Here is a 22,110-nt window from a genome sequence, read left to right on the forward strand (position 1 = left end):
TTTGTTATCAGTTGTTTTCACTTTGTGATCAACTATAAGCCAGTTGATAAGCCACTATTATCTGGAAGCAGTGAGCAGAAATGTAAAGTTGACCAATGTTTTTTATTCATCTCCAAGTGACTATTCATGTGTCAAATTACTTTTAAATACCACACAGCGCAAGGCAAAGCTTGTTCTAGAAATAGCAACTGTTGAGAAAAGGGAAGAGGCTACAGCCCCCGTTATCAGTGGATATGATGGGTTTTTTTTGTAGGGGGAGGAGAAAGAATTTCCAATTGTGCACTACTCCATGCCCTAGCCAAGCTTTCGATCTACACTTCAGTTGTAGTTTCAGATGCAGTTCAGTCCTAGACAAGGTCTCTGCCTAAGAAGTATCCAGGTTTATCCATTATTACTTCTTAACCTTTGCAGGATAAATGAGGACAGAAAGTAGAACAAGACTGAGAAATGGCTGAAGTGCCAGAGGAAATCAGCATGCTGATTTACACTGTTCAGTGCACCTTCAGAACTACCAGCAAATGGGTACCAACACTGAATAGTTTCATATTAAGCACTTTCATTTGTCAATTAGCCAAAAATGGTTTGTTTCACTGTACAGAGCAAAGACACTCTGGACTTCCTTTGGAGCTGTAGCTCGCTGGGTTTTAATATGTTATAGCACAGATTTTCTCCTGAAAAAAACAGGCTGGCAGGTTTTTTGTCCTCTGTGTTGATTTTATGTCTGTCTGTGTGACTTTGGAGGAGTCAGCTATCTCATAGTGTGGGCGGTCGGAGTATTGCATCATCTTGTGACCAAGAGGTGGAACACCTAGAAGTGGAATATGACTCTCTGAATCAACCTCTAAAATGGAAGAAGGCTCACTGCAGGTAAGGGTGATGTGCTCATGAAACTCAGGAAATAATGCAGGGTGTGACTGACCACAGCTGTTGCGAAGAAGCTAACTTTAGGTCAGTAGAAAGGGAACTAGATGATGGCCTAACTAGATGGTTTCAGATAAGCAGCTGGCAAGAGTTTAGCAGATCAACTGCAACTGATGATTTAAATGTTTCTCCTTGAGTTCATTAAAAGAGTGTAAATGTCTCCCTGAGTTAGCCAGACGTGTGCGGGGCAAGTGATTACATAGTTCAGTGGAACATGAAGTACTGCATTTGAACAACTAACAGAATAATTTCAATGAGAGCAGTGGGCTTGATCTGCCTTCAACTCACATATTCCTTCACAGTGACTGAGGACACCTTGCACCACGACAGTAAGTATATTACAAAAAACAGTGATGGGAATCACATTAGTAGTATGATTGAACTGCCATTACAATGCCTATATTTTGCTAACTGTAACTTACACTTGCGTTGTGTTTTCACTGTATGAGGTCTGCCACAAAAGAACCCAAGACTGTGCCTATAACTCTTGCTATTTAACAAATTAAGAAAATCAACTATGATGACCTTCACAATGACCTTCTGAGTTGACACACAGCTGCATATGATGCTGTCATCATTCAAAGCTATTCTGCAGATCATTTTCTGAAAGGCTGTTGAGGATCTCGGTTGCTTTAGCTTTCATATCTTCTACCCACAGAAAATGGGTTCCTTTGAGCAGCGCCTTGATCTCTGGGGAGTCAGGTCTGGTGAATAGAGTGGATAATTTAGCACAGGGATATTATTAGCTAGAAATTGCTTCACAGACAAAGAGTTGTGGGCTGGTGCACACTGACATTTTCTGACTAAGGGTAAGAAAATGTCTATATTTGAACATGCGTCCACTCGTACTGAGTGAAGTGATTGAGTTGAGCCTTGTCTCACTGTGAGAGGTTAGAACATGTTCCATAAGCACCTCTTTGTCTATCCCATCCCACTCTTGGTTCCCATGCTACAAGGTTAATCTCATTTTTTTATGTGCCAGACCTCATACTTTGTATCACTCTACTAAATCAGAAATCCCATTTGTCTTCAAATAAGACATTAACAGACATTTGATATTGAACATTACACCCTCCATGCATGGAATATCTAAAAGAGACTGGCCAAGAGAGTATTGGACTCTGCGCCTGTCTGCAACTAGTATTTTCAATTGCAATCATTAGAATAAAGGTATTTTGAGAACATTGAAAGCTTTATTTTTATTAGATGCAAAGGGCCCAAAAGTCCATGGTGGGAGGAAATTTCTGACTCTGTTCTCTCTTGGGCACCTGGAAGTTCAGGAAAACTCTTCCTCTCAAGATTCATAATAAAAAGTGCATTTTCTTCTCTCTCTAGGCTCACCTTGGAATGAGAATTTAATTTTATACTGAATGGCTTCAGGTTAAAGTATCACTAACAGTCTGCCTTCAGCCACCTCTACTGCTGTTCATTAAGGAGTTGTCTCCATCCCGGCTTTTGCTGTTACCATTTGCTTTCCCTTTCTCACTGTTGCCATCTTCACAAGGAGTTGGTGTTTTGTCTCAGCACTTCCATTGTTTGCTGATTCATATGGCAGCATATGTTATTGTGTGCTGAGAGTTAGTCCATGCTTGGCTAACACAAATGGAAATCCTTTCCTGATTTATGGACACAAAGTAGAATGCTTTGTCCACAAAAACTAACTTGTGACTGTACTGACAGTCAGTGTCAGTCAGTGACCTCAGCAATAAGCAACTGCTGCTTGCACCACCTTCCTGTAGGTCTCAGTTTCAGGCATGCAAGGGCAGCCTGCATTCTGCTGTCCCACTTCTGTAGCTGTGACCCACCCTGTCACGCTTTTCTGTTGACATCCTGTGTTGGTCTTAATTCTTCCTTCTTGTTATGAAAAGGTTTGGCTCTGCTTCATGCATTCACAAGAGCACGTGGGCAGCAAGACATGCATATATGTGCATAAGTAGTTCATCTTTTCCTTTACTTATGCAGTAATAAACAAGTAATTAAAATAATTGCTTTAGAATCAATACAGACTGAAGAAGTCTTCACCTAGAAGAATTGTAGAAGAAAAAGGAAATACTAGAGACAGCAAGAGCAGAAAACGTAACTTACAGGAGAAAGATCTGCATAACTAGACTTCTGCTGAAATTAGTCTTGCATTGATGCTGTATAAATACGTTGATTAGCATGAAAACTAATGGTCTCTGATAAAAGCGCTTCTGACCTGTGATTTTCACCAATTCATGTGACTTTTCTTAACCTGAAAATCTTAAGGACTGAATTTCAGCTTTAGGTATGTTTTTTACTATTCACAGTTGTGAAGAAAACTTGAAAACACTGAGTAAAAGTTTCCAGGTACTAAAAGGCCTATAAAAGCAATGCATTGACGCAAATTCAGTGTCTTTTTTTAGGCCGTCTTCTCACCTTTCCACATACAAGGCTGGCATTACTGCCCTTTAGCTACAGTATAGGCACAGCACGATGCACAAAAATGCAAAATTCTCTATTGCACCAAGCCTATCTGTGTTCTGATGATAGGACAGGCGTTCTGGTGGATGTGCCAAAAAGAAAACCCAAACTCTGTCAAAGTCTGAGCATTGTCTAAGATAACTGTGAATCAAAGGATAATAGCACCAAAAGCTCTGCTTGATAGTTTTCTGAACATCAACATGATTTAAGAAGCAAGAAAAGAAACAAAACAAACAAAAGAGAGAATAATAATAGAAGTAAAAATAGTGTTTCTCTATAGCTTGCTGCTGGCCGTGTCACTGAATTCAGATCTGCCAGGGCTGATGCATCTTTTTTTCATTAATCTCAGGATCACAAGAACAGCATTTGGCTCACTCCAGTACTACTCATACCTCATTTCCAAGAAAGAAACTTCTTTCCCAGTCTGTCTGCGAGGTGATTGTTGAAAGCTACAATAAATAACGTGGAGAGTGGGAGAAGATTCAAAGTGATTCAAGGTTTTATTGACACATAAGATTGCTTTGATTCTCCTTTTTGGAACATATCAAGCTTCTTGGGATCATGTTTCTCTACATATTTCTCCTGTCCAGGCAGCTGATAAAGGGACAGAAGAGCAGCAGCAGCAGGTCTCACTCCTGAACTGGTTGCACGTTCAGAATTAATGGGGAAAGCCTTCTGACAAAAATCATCCAAATCTGTGAAAAACAGAGAAAAGAATGGGATTTTCCACAGGACTACGTATCAGGAGAACATGTTTTCAATACTGCCATACTAGTGAAAAAATACTGTGTTTGTCTTGTTAATAGTACTGAAGGTTGGCAACCAGGCCACCCTAGGCTATGCCTAGAGTCAACAGAAAGAAAGAGGCTACTTTAAAGTATGATTCAGATTTGACACGGGCAGAGTTGTGATTCAGAGGTGTAAGTCTCTGCTGATCACACAGGACAAGCAGGCCACCAACTCTTGACACTTTGTTAAAGCTCTTGAGCTTATATGACCAAAATCCAGACCCTACTCTACCCATTTAAACTAAAATGATAATAGAAAATGTAGATTTGTTGACCCAATGATAAAGAATATTAGGACCCTAACCAGTGCGTTGTGCATATTTCTGCATAGCATGGAAAACAAATTACTGTCAGCAAGAAGATCCCAAAAGAATGATTTTAACAACTCTTGAACCTTTCCAGGAACTCAAGCATAGCAAAAAGCCTTTTAAAAATGTTTTTTCTTGGGACACTGAATCACTGGAGGCAAAACCATTGAGCATCAAATAAAAAATGAAGCTTATTTTTCTCCTTTTACTGACAACATACTAATTTTCAGCAGAATTATGAAGCATGATGTGAGTCAGGGGAATGCACTCTTCTGACATGAGCAGCACGACTTAAAAATTGTAAATCACAAGCAATAAGGTTTCTTTTGAAGACCATAACATGAAGAAAGTTTGAAATTATAAAAAGACCAAGGAAGAACAAAGGAAACCAACAACAGCATCTCCTCTACCTCCTTAAAAAGGTTCAAAGAAATAACACCATCTTTTTTCAACCTAGAATTTCTCAATAAAAACAGATTATTAAGTAGGATTTTTATCTTAACTTGGTGTCAGAGATGGTGAAGTCATATCCAGCAGTTAAGACTTAAACTAATGCAAAATGATAAAAGGTAAATAACAGAATTGTTGGCAAATACTTTTATTAAGTCTTGATTTCTTTTGTTCTGAATTGTGCAGACTACACAATTCAGCAACTGTAATAAATTCATTTTATTGAGACCTCAGTTCGCCAGGCATAAAAGAAAATGCAGACAGTAGACATGTGAACATACTCAGCATTTCAGAGGACAGAATGTGCTGTGACCCAAGGAAATCCAAGGAATGTGTTTGTTTCAGATTCCTAAATTTAGCTGATTTTAAAAATATCAATCAAGGAAAGAAAAAGAATGCAATGTGTAAAATACATATATAAAGTTCTTAGATTCCAGATTTTATTTACATCTTGTGTTTGATTTCACGGAATCACAGAATTGTAGAATGATTGAGGTTGGAAGGACTTCTGGAGGTCACCTGGTCCAACCCCTGTGCTCAAGCAGGGCTCCAGCAGGCCAGTTTTCCAGGGCTACATCCAGATGACTTTTGAATATTTCCAAGGAGGGAGACTCCACAGCCTCCCCGGCCACCTGTGTCAGTGCTCAGTCATCCTCACTCTAAAGCAGTATTTCCTGATGTTCAGCTGGAACCTCCTGTGATTTGGTTTGTGCCCACTGCCTCTTGTCCTGTCACTGGGAACCACAGAAAAACACCCTGGCTCCATCATCTTTCCATCGTTCCTTCAGTATTCATATACACTGATTATATCTCTGAGCCTTCTCTTTTCTAGATTAAACATTCCCAGTTCTCTCAGCCTTTCCTCAGATGACAGACGCTTCAATCTCTTCATCCTCTATGTGGTCCTTTGTTGGACTCTCTCCAGTATGCCCAGGATTGGACACAGAACTCCAGTTGTGACCTTCCCAGTACAGAATGAAGATGTAGGATGACTTTCCTCAGCCTCCATCAGCCTTCTTTGCAACAAAGGTTCATTTCTGTTCAACCTGCTGTCAATGAGGATACCCAGGTCCTTTTCTGCCAAGCTGCTTTCCAGCTGGGTGTCCCAGAGTTTTTGGTGCACAGAGTTGTTCCTTCTCAGGTGCAGGACTTCACACTTCCTACTGTTGAACTTCATGAGGTTTCTGTCAGTCCACTCCTCCAGCCTTGATTTGCTTATTTGTGTTTATTTGGATGTAAAATCAATGCTTGAGCTATTTTCTGGTTTTGTTTTTCCTCGTGATTTGAGATCACCTGTGGTGGTGCAGCTCCCCAGACCACTCTGAAATCTCAGGACGAGCCATGCGTGCTTTGGAAAGAACTCTGTGCTGTTATCGTGGTTGCAAGTACAGTGGTGGGGTTGGGACAATCGGGTACTCCCTGGCCAGGCTTGGGCCATCTGCTGCCTGAACTGTATACCAGAATAACTCCACAATGGGAATACTGACCAAAGCCAATCACCTCACCATCCTGTAGGGAAATGTAAGTGTTGTAAAATGATATAAACAAGAGATAATCGGAGGCCAGCTGAGTTGAAGAAAGAGAAGATGCGCCAAAAGGTAGAGACTTTGGGAACTATGTTAGAAACAAAGACAGGGGAAGAAAGTTATAGAAACAAAGAATTGCAGGCTAGATAATCGTAAAATCACAGAAACGAAGAATTGTAGGCTAGATAAGTGAAAACAAAGAAAGCGGAATTGTAGGGAAATGTAAATGTTGTAAAATGATGTAAACAAGAGATAACTGTAGGCCAGCTGAGTTGAACTTAATTGCTGCAGCTGTGAGATCCTGAGAAGTGGCCATCACTAGGGTAGCTGCTAACGAGGTGATAAGGGTGTATAAAGCCTGGGTGGCAAAGCAGTTAGGAAGACCGCTCAGAAGAAGATCACTCCAAGGAGGAGCTTGGAGTAAGAGAGGGTACTCTAAGAGAGACCAGCAGAGGCAAGGCGAGAAAGTTAGGGCACTCCAAAGAGGAGCTCGGGGTTACAGCAGCACCCAAACAGAGGCCGGGTCGTCCACACGAACCCGGGAGGCGACTGAGAACAGAGACCGGGAAAAGAGGTCCGGCTATCCGCGGCAACATCCTACAAGCAGTGATCCAAAGCGAGACTCTTTGAGCTCTCCGAGACCGCTGTGGGCTGTGTGACCCGGTATCTCCCCCTGAGCTGGGATGCCTCTCAAGGTGAATACTGCAAGGATTGAAAGATCATCTGTTGACTATTTCACAAGGACTCGAATGCCCAATTTTGCAAGGTTTGATGACTGCCCGTTGATGAATGCTAGTACGTAAAAGTGAGTAATTCACTGTTGTATGCCTGGGGCAACACCACCAATCTTGAATCTTTAACTAAGTTACTATTTTAATTGTAACAAATTCCATTGAACTCCCTTGCTAAATTGCTGCCCATGAAGTGATGTTAAGAATCACATAACCTAATCTTGTGATCTAAAAAAACATTAATAAATCCTAAATTGCTGCTAAACCAAAGCAAATCATATTCACACATCACCAAGCAAGGCCGTGCCTTGCTTAATGACTTTCCCACTTTCCAATCTAAAGATGGAGCTTCCATAGTGATGTAAACAACATAGAGTATACCAAAAAAAAAAAAAAAAAAAAGCCATTGCGGTAACAATTCTCTTGAAAGTGCTCTTATATATGCCCTATTTTCATTCAATATGGCTCCCAAACGACAGCAATCAGCTTCTACTGTAGACAGAAAGAGGTGAAAGTGGAGCTGGCTGTAAAACGGGGCTGGTCAGCATGCTTGTCTGGCTGAGCTCCCTCCATGATCACTGCAGTTCAGCTGAGCGTCTTCTATGTTCTTATTAAACCTTAAGCACCCCTCTGCCTCTGCTACTTCCCTCTCATGTCAATGTATGCTGCAAGGACTCAGCGCCAGCTGCTGGTGAGACCTGTGCGTGCATGAGGAGAATTTGGTGCCGGGTCCTGGGACCAGGCCCCTGGGTGAGCACCCTGGCCTGTGATGCCAGTGACTGGAGTGAGTGGGGTCTGCGTGTCAGCTACTGGTGCTAGTGGGGGCTCTTTAACTCGCAGCCCGCGGAGTGGGGACAGTGTCCCCCTAAACAGCTGTCAGAGGGATAGTGTGAACGAGGCAAGTGAGGACCTCAGCACTGCTGGAATGGGACCGTGAGTCATTGCCCATGTACCTGGTGCTGGCTGCGGAGGAAAATTCTATGCCTTCCTCAGTTCTTGTATGCCTGGGGTGCATATGCGTACGCACCAGCAAACTCTTAAGCATGACTACAGGTGCCTGGGGTCCAGGCTAGGGTGCCCCTGGCAGGGGGGTCAGTACTGGTACACCCAGGGGGACTTTTGAATGTGAGGTACATGAGGAGCAAGTGTGAGCACTGTATGTTTGCAGCAATCATGAAGCTGTACCAACTGACGTGTTGAGGATCCTGCAGGGCAGGTAAGTGGGCCCAGGATCCAAGTGAAGGTGGTGGGCAGGAGGAGGGGCCACACCAGTAATCAAGGGATCTGCAGACATGTGTGTGAGCTTGTGAACCGAGAGAGTGAGGTGGAGGGTTGTGTGCATGCCTGCACTAGTGACCTGCCTCTGCCCACTGAAGAGAAGGCAGAGGACTGGCTGTCTGTGGATTACCTTTTATGTCAGTTCTGTATGTAGGTGCTGTTGAAGGCAGTGCCTGTCTGACTGGCCATACGGGCATCCTCTGTATGTGTGCTGAACCTGCAAACAGGAAGGCATCAGCCATGTCCTTGGCAGCTCTGGGTCCCCAGGGCACCAGGCTGGGCTCCAGTGGCCAGGCAGTAGAGGTCCTGAGCCAAAGTGTCTGGAGGAGGTGGGCCCAGCTTCTTCTATCACTTAACAGTATGTAGGATAAGAACTATTCAGAAATACACAGCTGTGGTTTTCAGAAGTACCCGCTCAGCTCAGTGTCTTTCCAGCTGCTGCATCTCACTCCCGGCAGCCTCCAACCCCTCTTCTGAGGGGATTAGCATTGCAACCCAATGCCTAGCAATGATCAGCTGTCCAGATGTGTTACCCTGGCTCAGACTCAAGAAAAATAGTAAGAAAGCTTTGACAACATCTGCAGCATAGAGCCATGAAAGATAAAATAAGATGAAATACAAATTTAATGTTCGAGGACTCAGGAAGAAAACCAACAAAGTGAAGAGATGTAACACCCTAAAGGAGTCTAAAAATGGCAACAGCAACATGAAGAATGAACATGAAGCAAAGTAAAACAACATGAATGTTTCCAGCAGTGGCAAAATCTGACCTTTCAGCGCCTGCTTCATAATTACTAGGGCAGTAAAGACTCTTTATGTATCTTATATTGGGAATGATAAGCATATTAGTGCTTTGCCTAATTACTTGTTAATCATAGCTGCCTTTGGTATGTTAGACAATAAATAATTGCTCTGTGCTTCTGAGTTCAATATATTTGCCTATAAGAGATGCTTTGGGGCAGTGAGGAGTGCTTGAACAGAGAGACTCAGACAGAATGATATTAATAGTGCCTAAATTTCTGAAGATGTTATGAAGAAAAAAATATTTTTTAGAACCAGGCTTTTAAATATTTCTCAATGTATTCTTACAAGCAAAAATGCTCAAATCGATGACCTCTGTGAGACTAACTAAACTGCATTTTATGTATTTTGAATTGGTCTGACTTGCAAGTGTGCTGTCTTACTCTCTGACTTTTGAGATGTGTAGGTGTTAAACAATTTAAGAAAACAAGACTAGTTATATCTAATTGATGAATCAATTATGTGAATGTTTGGAAGTGATCTATACTGAAAGAGGCAAATATTATTAAATGTTCATTTTCTGCATTGGGAGTTTGTATGCCTAACAGCTTACGAAGATAGCTGAATTTAAACTTACTTTACAGCTTTGTTAGAACTGTATCTGAAATGTGATCTTGTTATTTCAACTTAAAATGGAAGGCTCTATTTTAATTGTAATTCTCCACAACTAAACTGATTTTTGTCAGAAGATCAATACAGAGTGAATATAAAGGATGTTATTGAATGAAAAGCTGGGACTTTTCTGTAAAACTGCCTTTTTTTAAACACAGCTTTTCTGTCAACAGAGAAAAATAAATAAACAAATACATAAAAACATTTGATGTGGTATAAGACTTCAACCAGGTTTTATCATTGTACAGCATATAAGCCCACATTGGCACAACAGTGTCTTTTCTGACACAGTTCTAATAACACTCATAACCTGGGTGCAAAAAGAAATGAAAGTCATAGTGTAATATGCAGTTCAAATTGTGTAAATAAATGTGTATCATAGAATAGTTTGGGTTGTGAGGGACCTTAAATATCATCTGGTTCCAATCCCCCTGCCATGGGCAGGGACATCTCACTAGATCAGGGTGCATACATTTAGAATCATAGGATAGTTAGGGTTGGAAGGGACCTTAAAGATCATCTAGTTCCAATTCCCCTGCCAGGAGCAGGGACCTGTCCCACTAGATCAGACTGCCCAAGGCCCCGTCCAACCTGGCCTTGAACACTTCCAGGGATCCAGCATCCACAACCTCCCTGGGCAACGTCTTCCAGTGTCTCACCACTCTCATAGTGAACAAATTCTTCCTAATGTCCAGTCTAAATCTGGCCCTCTCCAGTTTATACCTGTTCCTTCTGGTCCTAACCCCACAACCCTTTGTGAATAGCCCCTCTTCAGCTTTCCTGTAGGCCCCCTTCAGGTACTGGAAAGTTGCTATAAGATCTCCTTTGAGCCTTCTCTTCTCCAGGCTGAACAAACCCAACTCTCTCAGCCTGTCCTTGTGGGGAAGGTGCTCCAGCCCCCCGATCATCTTTGTAGCCCTCCTCTGGACCTATTCCAACAGTTCCATATCCTTCTTACATTGAGGATTCCAGAACTGGACACAATATTCCAGATGGGGTCTCACAAGAGAGGAATAGAGGGGCAGAATCACTTCCTTTGACCTGCTGGCCACACCTCTTTTGATGCAGCCCAGGATACAGTTGGCCTTCTGGGCTGCAAGTGCACATTGCCAGCTCATGTTGAGCTTCTCATTGACCAGCACCCCCAAGTCCCTCTCTGCAGGGCGGCTCTCAATCACATCATCCCCTACTGTATACTGAAAATGAGGATTGCCCCAACCCAGGTGCAGGACCTTACACTCATGAGGTTCTCACAGGCCCACTTCTCTAGACTGTCCAGGTCCCTCTGGATGACATTCCATCCTTCCGGTGTGGCAGCTACACCACTCAGCTTGATGTCATCTGCAAACTTGCTGAGGGTGCACTCAATCTTGCTGTCAATATCATTGATAAAGATCTTGAACAGCATCGGTCCCAGTATGGACCCGTGAGGAATGCCACTTGTCATGGATCTCCATCTAGACATTGAGCCATTTACCACTACTCTTTGAATACGACCATCCAACCAGTTTCTTATCCATATTACCGTCCACCCATCAAATTCATATCTCTCCAATTTAGAGAGAAGGATGTTGTGAGGGACTGTGTCAAAGGCTTTCCATAAGTCCAGATGATAGATCACATCTGTCGGCTTACCCGACAGTGTATGGGTGTAAGTATCTGTATACAGACATATACTACGGTAAGTCATTTTGTAAGTAAGCATTAAGTGTGCATTTAAGGATCCGCATACTTTTCTGTGTGGCTGAAATGACAGATGATCACAATGTTAAGGCAGTTATTGAATTATTAAATAGCATAATCTTGCTCATTCATAACTAGAAGTGTGTATTGCATTTACATAGTAATCTGAAGATGAGGAGCAGAGTATTTTTCTTGATTTGAATAGTGCCAGAGTAGAAACTTGTATCAGCGGGACTGGATATCTTGTTGGTAATTCATTAATTATCAGAATCTGGAACTATACTGGATGTGAATGTTTCTTTAATGGTGATGGTATTTTGCCAACGCATTGAAGGAGCTAACTGAATTTAAATATCAAGTTTAAAAAAATGGTAAAAGAAAACTTGTAAGTCTTCTTAGTGATGGCCAAAGAAATAATAATTTTTCTTCAGGCTTTAAAGGCAATTGTGTGTGCTTTTGAGACTGACTAGTCCTCATTTACAGCAAGGACGATATATATGTCCTTAAGACCTCTGTAAATTTACCCTAATTAAGTACACTTGCTTATATGTGGCCATTAAACATTATTTAGTTTTGTTTTACCAAGTCTGAGAACTTTCATTGTATGAGACTGAGATTAATAACCCACAAATTCCAGGCTTGGGTAGCATATTTGTTCTCAAGAGGGCTGCAAATACCACAATTAACTTCAATCTGTTTTCAGCAGTTACCTTCGATATGTATCTAACATTTATAACACAGATAATCCCACTAGTCCCACTATTTCCAGTGGAATTACTTTTGCTCCATATTATACAAGGTGTATAATATGAGGAGTGTTCTTAAATATCCTGTTCGTACAGATGTTGTTTCTACAATAAATAATCACTCCAAGTGGTAATGATACACGAGTAAACCGGTGTGTTCACCATTTTTTGCATTATTAACAGAGATTTTGCTGAATTATTCAAAGATCTTCAGGAATTTATGTGAAGTCTACTAGGTTCAGAACTCCACTTGTTAAAAGATATCTACATAGTGTGTTTCAAAAGCGGCTGTCATGGTTATATTCATATAATTCAGGCAGGTATAGCTTTGTGTTAACAAGAAAATAAGCTTTTGCTATTTCAGAGCCATCTTTTAAAAACAGGTAAGAAAGGGATATGAGAAAGTATACTCCTAACACTTTTACACAGTCATGAAACAGAATGATGGGAACTCCATTCTTGAGCAAAGCCACTGGTGATTCCTCTTTTTCAATATAAATTTACATATATATGTGAATTGGTTCTGAATCATAAAATCATAGAATAGTTTGTGTCAGAAGGGACCTTAAAGGTCATAGAGTTCCAACCCTCCTGCCATGGGCTGGGACACCTTCCACTACATCAGGTTGCTCAAAGCCTCATCCAACCTGTCCTTGAACACCTCTGGGGATGGGGCATCTTTATAAATCTATATAAATCACAAATAATTCTGCTGAAAATGGTGTGTTTACATGAGCGTAAACCTGTCCTGAGATCAGAATGCCTTTGTTTCCAGTAGGTGTGGTTCAAATACTCAATTTTGCCTTGTTGAAATAGATCTTGCAAGCATAAATACTTTTGCCTTCCACTTTACAAAATTATAAAGACATTTTTTATGAGCAGCAAGGATCATTACCTATCAGATAGAAAGATGCACAGAGACTTTTTTCTTCAATAATTGTATTGAGGCTACACGAAGCACATCTTAAGAAAGAAATCCTAAAAGAATAGTTTCACACCTTCTTGAAAATCTCACAGTAGCAAATGAAAGCACCTTCTTTGTTTAAAATCCTTATCTGTCTCTTACTGTTTATCTGCTTAAACAAAATTACACTTAGAAAAGCAGAACAGAAACTGGTTGTCAAATACAGAGAAAAAACAAATATAAAACCAATTTTGACTATGCCTAGTGTTAAAAGTTCTAGGCAAACTTTCATTAAAACTGTATACACAGTCATACTACTAGTATTATGTTGTAATTCATTAAAGTATGTTTGAAAAATCCAGTAAGTGTGAGATGCAGTTTGGCACTGTAGGCTTGAATTAGCCTATTGGTACAACAAATGATGGGCAGCAGGATACATGCTTTGAACGGCCCTGAAAATGACAATCAGCTTTTTTATTTAATAGAATATAAATATTCAGCAGATTAGATATTAATAAAAGGGTAACGTAGTTAAACACACAACCTGGGAAAATTATCTTCTCAGTAACACTTCAAGATAAGCAATGACAATGTGTGCTCAAACATGAGGTGAGGTGATGTAAGAACCATTATGAGTGCCTGAGATGGAACTGCACTGAGTTGGGCTTGAGCTGTTGCTCAAGATCCTGACACAGAGACTAGTGAGGAATGTCACATTTTCTCCTGGCTCTATTCATTGGAGTGGTGACTGGGGTAGGTCTCAAAAACAATGTGTGGGTGTGGGTATGAGAGTGGGTGAAAAGCTTTCACTGACACAGTCTATCTCACAGTATGTAAAGTCAGTTACTTGTGAGATTAACCGTTGATTAATCAATTGTGATTCAATGCTGGTAAATGCAAATTTCAATGGAGAATTTCAGGGAAGATTTAATACACATCTTAATATCTAATTAAAAAAACTTCTGTGTTTCTCTGTTATGTTCTTTCTTGTTTGGGATGATTCACAAAGCTAGAACTACATACTATCTCTTCTTATTCAATAAATGACTAATGTAGTCAAAAAAAAAAAGACAACATCATTTTTATTCTCTTTCTGACAGAGAAACTGAGACTTTCATCAGATAGTACCAGCTATCGCAAAAGTCCCTATTATTTACAAGCTCTAAAAGGGTGAACTGATTCACTCAGGAGAGTGAATCAGCAGGCCTCCTGCTACCTCCACTGACAGCTCCTGGATTCCTGATATTTGTTGAATCTGACAATGGGGCATTGAAGCACAAGAAAATATTCTGCAAGTACACAGGCATCAAAAGGGAGGCTAGGGAAAATGTGGGCCCATCACTAAATGGGGCAGGTATCCCTGGTGACAGGCAATACGGAAAAGGCCAAGGTACTCAGTGTGTTCTTCACCTTGGTCCTTACTAGTAAGACGTCAGGACCCACAGTGATATTCTGTGGCTTTTTGACAGTAAATTTATGTATATATTTCTACTTTTCCTGCTTTTATGGAAACAAGCAGCTTCTCCGTATTTCCCTATCTTTCCTTCCTGCCTGCCTTCCTTTTTTCACCGTTCCTCCCTCCACATTCTCTCCTTTCTTCTTCCCTCTCTGCTCACCTGCCTGCCCTCTTACCTGCTGCCTTTCTTCCCTCCTTCCCTCTCTTCTCCCTTTTCTTTTCTATCTTTACAAAATAATCTCAATATGACCTTTGACCTCCAGTAATTTTACGAAGCACATTCTTTTTCCATGACTAAATATAGTATTTTCCACAAAACTTTTACTTGAAAGCAACTTCATGTTTGCAACTTCTAATCCCAGAAATCCAGGAGATCATCAAACTTACACAAAGCAAAAAATGATTTAGCTGAAATTTTAGTTGCAACACACTTTTGCACAATAAAAAAATGTTCATTTTTTTGTCTTCTCTGTCCAATAACTGTTCTCAGTTTTATTATTTCACACCTTTGGTCTGCTTCACATTTGCAGAGAATCTAATGGGTTACATCAAATCCTGATGTAACTGTTAACTGAAAGGGTAATGATGGCGCTTACCTCTTTTACTGCTCAACAATAGATAGGCAGAGATACTCCATGAAGCCAGTTGGTACTTGCTTAAGAATACAGGGAAGAGCCAGGTAGGGTGTGATTAGTCAGCAATTGCCCTATTCCGGTGTGCTGAAGACACCTTTGTGGCCATCAGCCACTTAGTGAGCAATCTCTTTTGCTTCCTTGAGATGATTCCTTCTTGGTTTTGCTCTTTAGAGGTTATTTCCAAAGCAGAAAGAAAATTACGGAAAGGATAATCCCATTTTATCCTGAACTGTAGATCAAAATAAAACTGGCATCAAAGCTAGTGAGCAGGACAGCAGGCAGTATGATTCTCTGTGGAATCACAGCTAGGAATAAACAATTTCATCATTTACCCCCTTTAAATGTTCATCGCCTCATCTGTCAACAGAGTGAACTTTGTTACAAACTCAGAAAGATTCAGGCAAAATCTTACAAAGAGATGTTAGGCCCAATGCTTTTGTACCTTTCTGTATTTCTCTGCCCATCCTGTACCACTAAGGGCACAACCTTTCATTTTACACAATCAGGTTGTGAGGGAAGCTCTGGAAGGCATGTAAGTCAGTCTTGCTAAACTCACTTTTGGCATGGAGGTAGAACAATTATAAAGGTGGTCATCTACAGAATTTCTTGCATTACTCTCTGAAGAATTTGGTACTTTCCACACTCTGAGGTTGGAAACAGTTATTATGGCAACTTTTGTGCAAAGTGCTCACTAGTAGGGAACCCGTCTTTTAGCATTGTCACAATAACACAGTATGATCTGGTACATGATGTCACCAAGATGAACTATGCCCTTTCTAAAACTTACTAGTCTTCTTGACACTAAAATCCTGTGCACTAGAACAACACTATGCTGGAAGAGGATGATCTATGCTCAAATATCTTTGTATTGAAACTCTGCTTTGAGTGATTGCTAATACTCTTTCTTCAAGTGTAAATGTTTTCTGATCCTATTTATATTATTAATGCAAACAAAAAGTTATATCTTCAGTGGGGCCAAAATATTATGTCAATATCTCGAATTTTTAATATTGAATTTAAGAAAAGAATGGAATGCTTTTAACTACACTGAGATCTTCAGCTGAGCTAAATTAATTTTCTGCACAGCTGAAGTTGGGAGAAGATGGCTGAGAGCCATATTTCTGCTCCTCCACTCCTACATCAGCTAGAAAACAAAAATAACCCCTCTTGAATAGATTAGAATTGCCTTGTAGAATAGCCTAAATAGCATGGCTTACTTTGTCCTAGTAGGCACATTGTACAGGATCAAAATATGGTAAAATAGAATACTCCTTGCTTTAACTCTGAGCTGCCTCTATACCCCTTGAGTATTTGACCACACCCACCGTGTAGTTATTCTTCACCGACATCATAGATCAGCTTTCTGACTGCCTTGTCAGCAGTGCAAAACAACTAGAGCATGGGACACTGGTCTGGTCTCTACAGCTTCCTTATACCACTTGCACACATCAGCTTTCCCTGTTCAAAGTTACGTGACACAGGCATGCAGCACACCACTCTGAGGTTGAAAGGTATGCCATAAGCTGCTTCTTTAGCTAGCTAGATGACACCAAGCCAGATCAGTCTGAGAACCACACCACATAGCAGTGCTATTTCTCTCTTGGGTAAGTACCATGCACTCATTAATGTTCATCCATATATAGCGTTCTAAACAACGTAATAATCTTCTACAGCACCTTTCACCAACAAATCACAGAATTCAACAGTACAAAGGGGGAATTTCAGAGGTATTAAACTATATTTCCAAGATCATCCAGTGTAATAGCCAGGAACTTATGTTTACTTAGTAAATTCAGTCTACTGTACTCTGTTAGGCACACTCTTGGTCTGCTTCTGTTAATTTGTACTTTGATAACTTGTTAAAAACCTTCTTTGCTAAAGTTAAAAACCCTCTTCTGACTCAGGAGGCACAAACAGAAGCTTAAGATTTCAACCGATTTTAATCTCTTTTCCCCTCAGCAGTGGTATGGCTGGGTTTCATATAGATAGGGCACTGCAATCTCCCCACTTCTGATAATAGAGCAGTTACTTTCACAGGACTGTATCTCAGGATTCTGCACCTGTTATGTATCTGTATGGGGATCACATCTATTATGACTACTACCCCAAGATTTTTTTTTTTCCTAACCAAAACCGAAGCATTGTGTAACAGGACATTCACAGAGGACTCTATTTTGCTGCCATGAATAGATTACCTGATGTCTCTATTCTTAGCAGTGAAACAGGCATCTTCTCTCTCTACAGGCACTGAGAAGTCTTCAGTGTAAGAAGTGCCTTTTTATGAAGTTACAGTGCAACTGCATTGTACAAAAACAGTCTGGTTTCAAGTTCTGTGTTTCAATTCTGGATGTGTTATTTATGCAAACAGTCCTGTTTTATTTAGGCAAGTCAGCTGTCATGACTAAAGATACAGAGGTTCATTTTTATATCTTGATGAGAGGTTCTACAGCTTTTGTTCCAATGGAACATCTCTTGAAGTTCATAGGATGGTCAAGGGGAATAATGATTTTCTGAATCTTTTTTTTTCTGTGCACTCCAAACAAGGATCTGAAAACACTCTAGCAAGCTTCCTGTTAGTGGGACCCCAATGGCCTTCAGTAAGGGTCTAAATAGAAAAGACTTATGGCTTTATTTCCCTTGACTTTTATTTTTATACGAAGTACTGTGTACTCTCAGGCTGCCATAAATGATACAAAAACCCACTGGTTCCACTTAAACTCCAGCAGACAGACTGATACCAGGCTCTTAACAGTACAATAAAATTACAGACCTATTCCAAGCCTGATCCAAGATTCAACAGCACCTGTGGAACAGCACTTCCATTCAGTTCACTATGTTTTGTATCAAGATATACGACTACGGGGATACTCGTCATATAAATGCCTGTACAATTTGGTACCATGGGAGCACACTTCTGTTAGTTTCTAGGTAACATGTGTCCCTGACTGTACAGTAATGCTAGTGAGCTGTTGCTTTTTTACTTTCTTGTATTCTTGCTTGAGGAAACAGTGAGTATTGTCTTACTGTAGCTTTAGTTTTCCCTTTTTTGTATTTCTTGTCATAACTTCTTTAAGTTCTTTAGGTAATAAATTAGCCCTATGGTCATCGGAGGATTGATAAGGGAATAAAAAGTTTCTCATACGGTGTCCATGTTCTTTGCCTTATGTATATTCTTAAACTGCCTTAAACCTGAAACAGTATACTTGCCATATTTTACCAGAAGGTTGATTAATGCTCTTAGTTGTGGTAAATCTAATAAAAATTGAAAAAAAAAAATTGTTACGAAGCTGTAACATAAGTAAGTGGCTCAAATCAATCTGTGTAAGAACCACATGATTTTTTGAATGATTTGGAAGTGGGGCATTTTGGCAATTTGTTAAATGTTTGACATTTTCTATTACAGGCAACATTTTTCACACCATGCCCATCAAAGTACTTCAGAAATTTAATCAGTATCAAACTGTAGTTATTACTGAGATCCCATTGTTTCAAATAAAGCAAATCTATCCCAATTCCTATTTTTTTTCTGACAATCTGAGAAGTCCAGAAGTAAGACGCTTTGTCCTTGTATTCTTTCTATCACAAAGCATTTGCTAACTTCAGGAGAAATTTAGAGATATACAGGTTTGAAGGTCAAACTGGTATCATATGACTTTGCTAAATATAGATGCTTGATGAATGGAAGAACTTCAAAGATCTTGGCATGTTTTGCTTGCTGCATTTTTAAGGCTGCATGTATACTCTTCTCAGTAAATAACAAATATGAAAATAAATAAAATGGAAAATATTTTGGCAGGTGTTACGAATGTATCCCTTCTGGTTTTCTTAATGTAGAAAGGCAGCAGGACATGCCTAATGTGCAATATTTTCACTCTCATTTCACAAATCTGTCCCTGATGGATACTCTGAGGAGAGGAAGCGCAGCATTTTAATATTCTCCTAACCTGTATGCAGCACTGGAATAAAACTGTTGTTGTTAAGAAAGATTTTGCCATGAAACAACACTGCAGTGTGTGCAACATTTCACAAGCAGAAAGACAAAAAACCATACCAGTAGTGAACCGAAAAAGGAGAGGAACATTTAAAGAAGGAAAGGAACATTTAAAGTCCTCTGACCTACTTCCTCTGTCAAAAGACTATTTCCATTGTAAAATGCCTTTGAAATTGGAAGGAACCAGCTGCGCTTTTACATTCCTCCTTGCAACGCTGTCCAGGATCCTGGGACCTTTTAATGCAGTACGTGCTGACAGTTTACAGATGTGCAGCCAGGCTTCTTGCTATTTATAGATGCCTCTTCTGCAAACAATGCTGTAACACAGTAGCAGGCATTTTCTTTTATTTAGTGCTAGCACCACATTCATTTAAGAAAATTCTGCTCTTCATCTGACATAGCAAAGAAGATATACTTATGAAGCTCAAACAGAGACAGCACTGTTAGGAAGATAAATGTGGAATTCATGAAGGAGCAGGACATCTAGGGGGAAGACTATCTGAAAGGCGTCATTTGGCAGAGACGTGGAAAGAATAAAGGAGGAAACAGCCATGTGCTCACACACACTGAAGTGTTGCTTTCATTCTCCATTACCTCTGCAGCGCAACTAGGGAGGAGGGTCAGTGCCACCCCTGCACCTAAGGGTAAGGCTGTTGGAAGTTGTCTGGGGTGCAACGTCCATGGGGGTCTGCACATGACTATGCTGCATGTCGCTTAATCATGTGTTAAGCGTTCAGAGAGCTAGGCAGAGTCTATTAATAGAACCTGGGAGTTTGGCGCACACACTTTTGCCCGTCTCCTTCTCAGAAGCTGAGACTATCCTGCTTTTTAGATCTGAAACTTCCCACACTGCTGCATCCCTTGAGAAGTCTCAGTGAGGTCACGACGGCCCTAGACAGGTAAAAAAGGGCTGCTGAACCCTAGTGTTGCTGAGATGCGAAAGGCGGAAGATATTGAAGGTAATGCGGGGGGAGGGGAAGCGGTTTTCTCGCAGAAACCCCGAGAGCTGGCAGGGTAGCACTCAGCCTGAAGCCTCAGGCAGCTCTGCTCGGAACGATCCGGGATGCTGCAGAGACATAGTTCCTCCTGAAGCACCCCACATAATCCCTGCAAAGGCTCCACGGCGTTCTGCCAGGCAAAAAGCACTCAGAGCTGGCCAGCGTGTTGTCACAAAAGACCTTTTTTGTCCCTTTCAGCCTCCTCAAAGACACAAATGACCGTCTCCCTTCCTCACGGCCCCAGACACCCCGCTCTGCTCCCGGCGCCCGCAGCCGCGCGGAGCCGCTCCTTCTCCCCGCCTCTCCGGGCCACGGCCGGGCAGCGGGGAGTCCGGGCAGCGGCGCGAGCGGCCGAGGGGTACGGAGTTCTCTGCCTGCGGGGACGAGGGACGGGGGGGAGCGTGCAGCACATCAGAGCAGCAGCAGAGGCAGGGGCTGGCCGAAGAAGGCATGAAAGTTTATCTGCACTTCCTGCTGCTGTTGAAGGAACTGTGCTCGGGGCTGGGGGAGCTGTGGTGCCGGGCTCTGCCTCGCATCCTTACCTCGGTGCAGTCAGCAGCGTTCTCCGCCATCTTCCTCCGCAGGAGCAGGCAGCGGGAGGAGTGTTTCATTCCCATAAGAGCTAGCCAGGGGATTGGGGCTTCAGGTTTACTGCTCTGTTTTGGGTTTTCAGTTATCTCCAAACACTGCTGTGCGCCAAAGGACAGGGAGGAAAAAAAATATGGAAACCGGCAATAAATCTTTGTCCTTTCTGCGTCGTCCCTGGGAATATCTCTCCTCTTAGCATCGGGAGCTCCTTGGGCACTTTCAAGTCCTCCTCTTTCTCCCCTCTCCTCCACCTCCAGTGAGATCTTTGGGTGGGCCGAGAGAGGCGGCACACACTCTTCAGGTTAAACTAAAAAGCAGTCAGGCTTTGAGTCCTCCCCTTCAGAGACGGCAGTCGGGCTAAATGAGAGAAGCATCAGCTACACTGAACTTGGACATTCAGTGACCAGCTGGGCATCTTTGTGTCTTGTAGCTACCCTTGCAGAGGCAGAGTGAGCCAGAGACAAAGCAACAGGACAATGAAATCATAGCCCTTTATTTTCCATCTTTGGGCTTCTTTCTTTCTCTCTAGGTCCCAGGAAACTTCCTTTAAAGATGGTCACAGAATTTGCCATGCTTTTTCTACGGATGTGTTCTGATATAGCAATCCCTTCCCTTTCCTCTTGCCCTTCCCTTCCCCCTTCCCTTCTCTTCCCTCCTCCCTTCCCTTCTGTTTCATCTACCCCTTCCCTCTCCCTACCCATTCTTGTGGGCAAAACTCGGTGCCCTTCTCTGGGAATTGCATTGACGTGTCTTATCATAGAAAAACACATTATATCAACCTCCCCCCGCCTGTCGCCTACACACTCGCACACACAAGCGCATATTCACACATTTTGTCTCCCTCTTGCACAGACGTGCATGATTTTTTTTTTCTCCTCCATCTTTCCTTTTGAATCAGCAACACTTTTGTTTGCAAGGACTCTTAGCAAGGTAACCAAAGAAGCCTCCTCCAGCTTCTTTCCTCCAAGTAGCAAACCTGTTTTCTTAATGTTATCTTCTCACATGTGTTCTCCCAGCTTCTGTTTTAGTTGTTCAGCAGGATCCACACTCCATCAGGTAGCTTTGAATTGTAGAAATAAATCTCAATCAGGATGCAGCTTCTACTGAAAGGGGGGGGGGGGCGAAGAAGAAGGAATAGGACTTGTTGGGGGAGGGAAGGGGCTAAAGGTGTTTTGAACTTCTTTTTAGCCTTTTCCTAACGTCATATTTCTCTGTGGGTGTGCATTGCCACCTTCCCCACACGTTTATCTTG

The 22,110-nt window shown here is 41.6% G+C and overlaps 1 protein-coding gene across 4 annotated transcripts in view; it reads right to left on the minus strand.

Annotated features, from left to right (window-relative positions):
- PRMT8 (protein arginine methyltransferase 8) overlaps positions 1-21,563 on the minus strand; it is a 74,479-nt gene extending 52,916 nt beyond the window's left edge. The window contains exons 1-2 of one of the 4 annotated variants that reach the window (XM_054059696.1): positions 20,813-21,509; positions 3,756-4,058 (exon numbers count right to left, since the gene is read on the minus strand). Coding sequence is in view for 2 of the 4 variants with exons in the window: in XM_054059687.1 (XP_053915662.1) it covers positions 20,813-20,887 (75 nt within the window). In the remaining 2 variants the exon portion in view is untranslated. Of the gene's footprint in view, positions 1-3,755; positions 4,059-19,397; positions 19,579-20,812 lie in introns of those variants that run through there. The other 3 variants (XM_054059687.1, XM_009571280.2, XM_054059700.1) reach the window with 3 other exon arrangements.
- Positions 21,564-22,110: the final 547 nt, after the last annotated feature.

The sequence above is a fragment of the Cuculus canorus genome, chromosome 1 (genome assembly GCF_017976375.1).
Source record: "Cuculus canorus isolate bCucCan1 chromosome 1, bCucCan1.pri, whole genome shotgun sequence".
Lineage (NCBI taxonomy): Eukaryota > Metazoa > Chordata > Aves > Cuculiformes > Cuculidae > Cuculus > Cuculus canorus.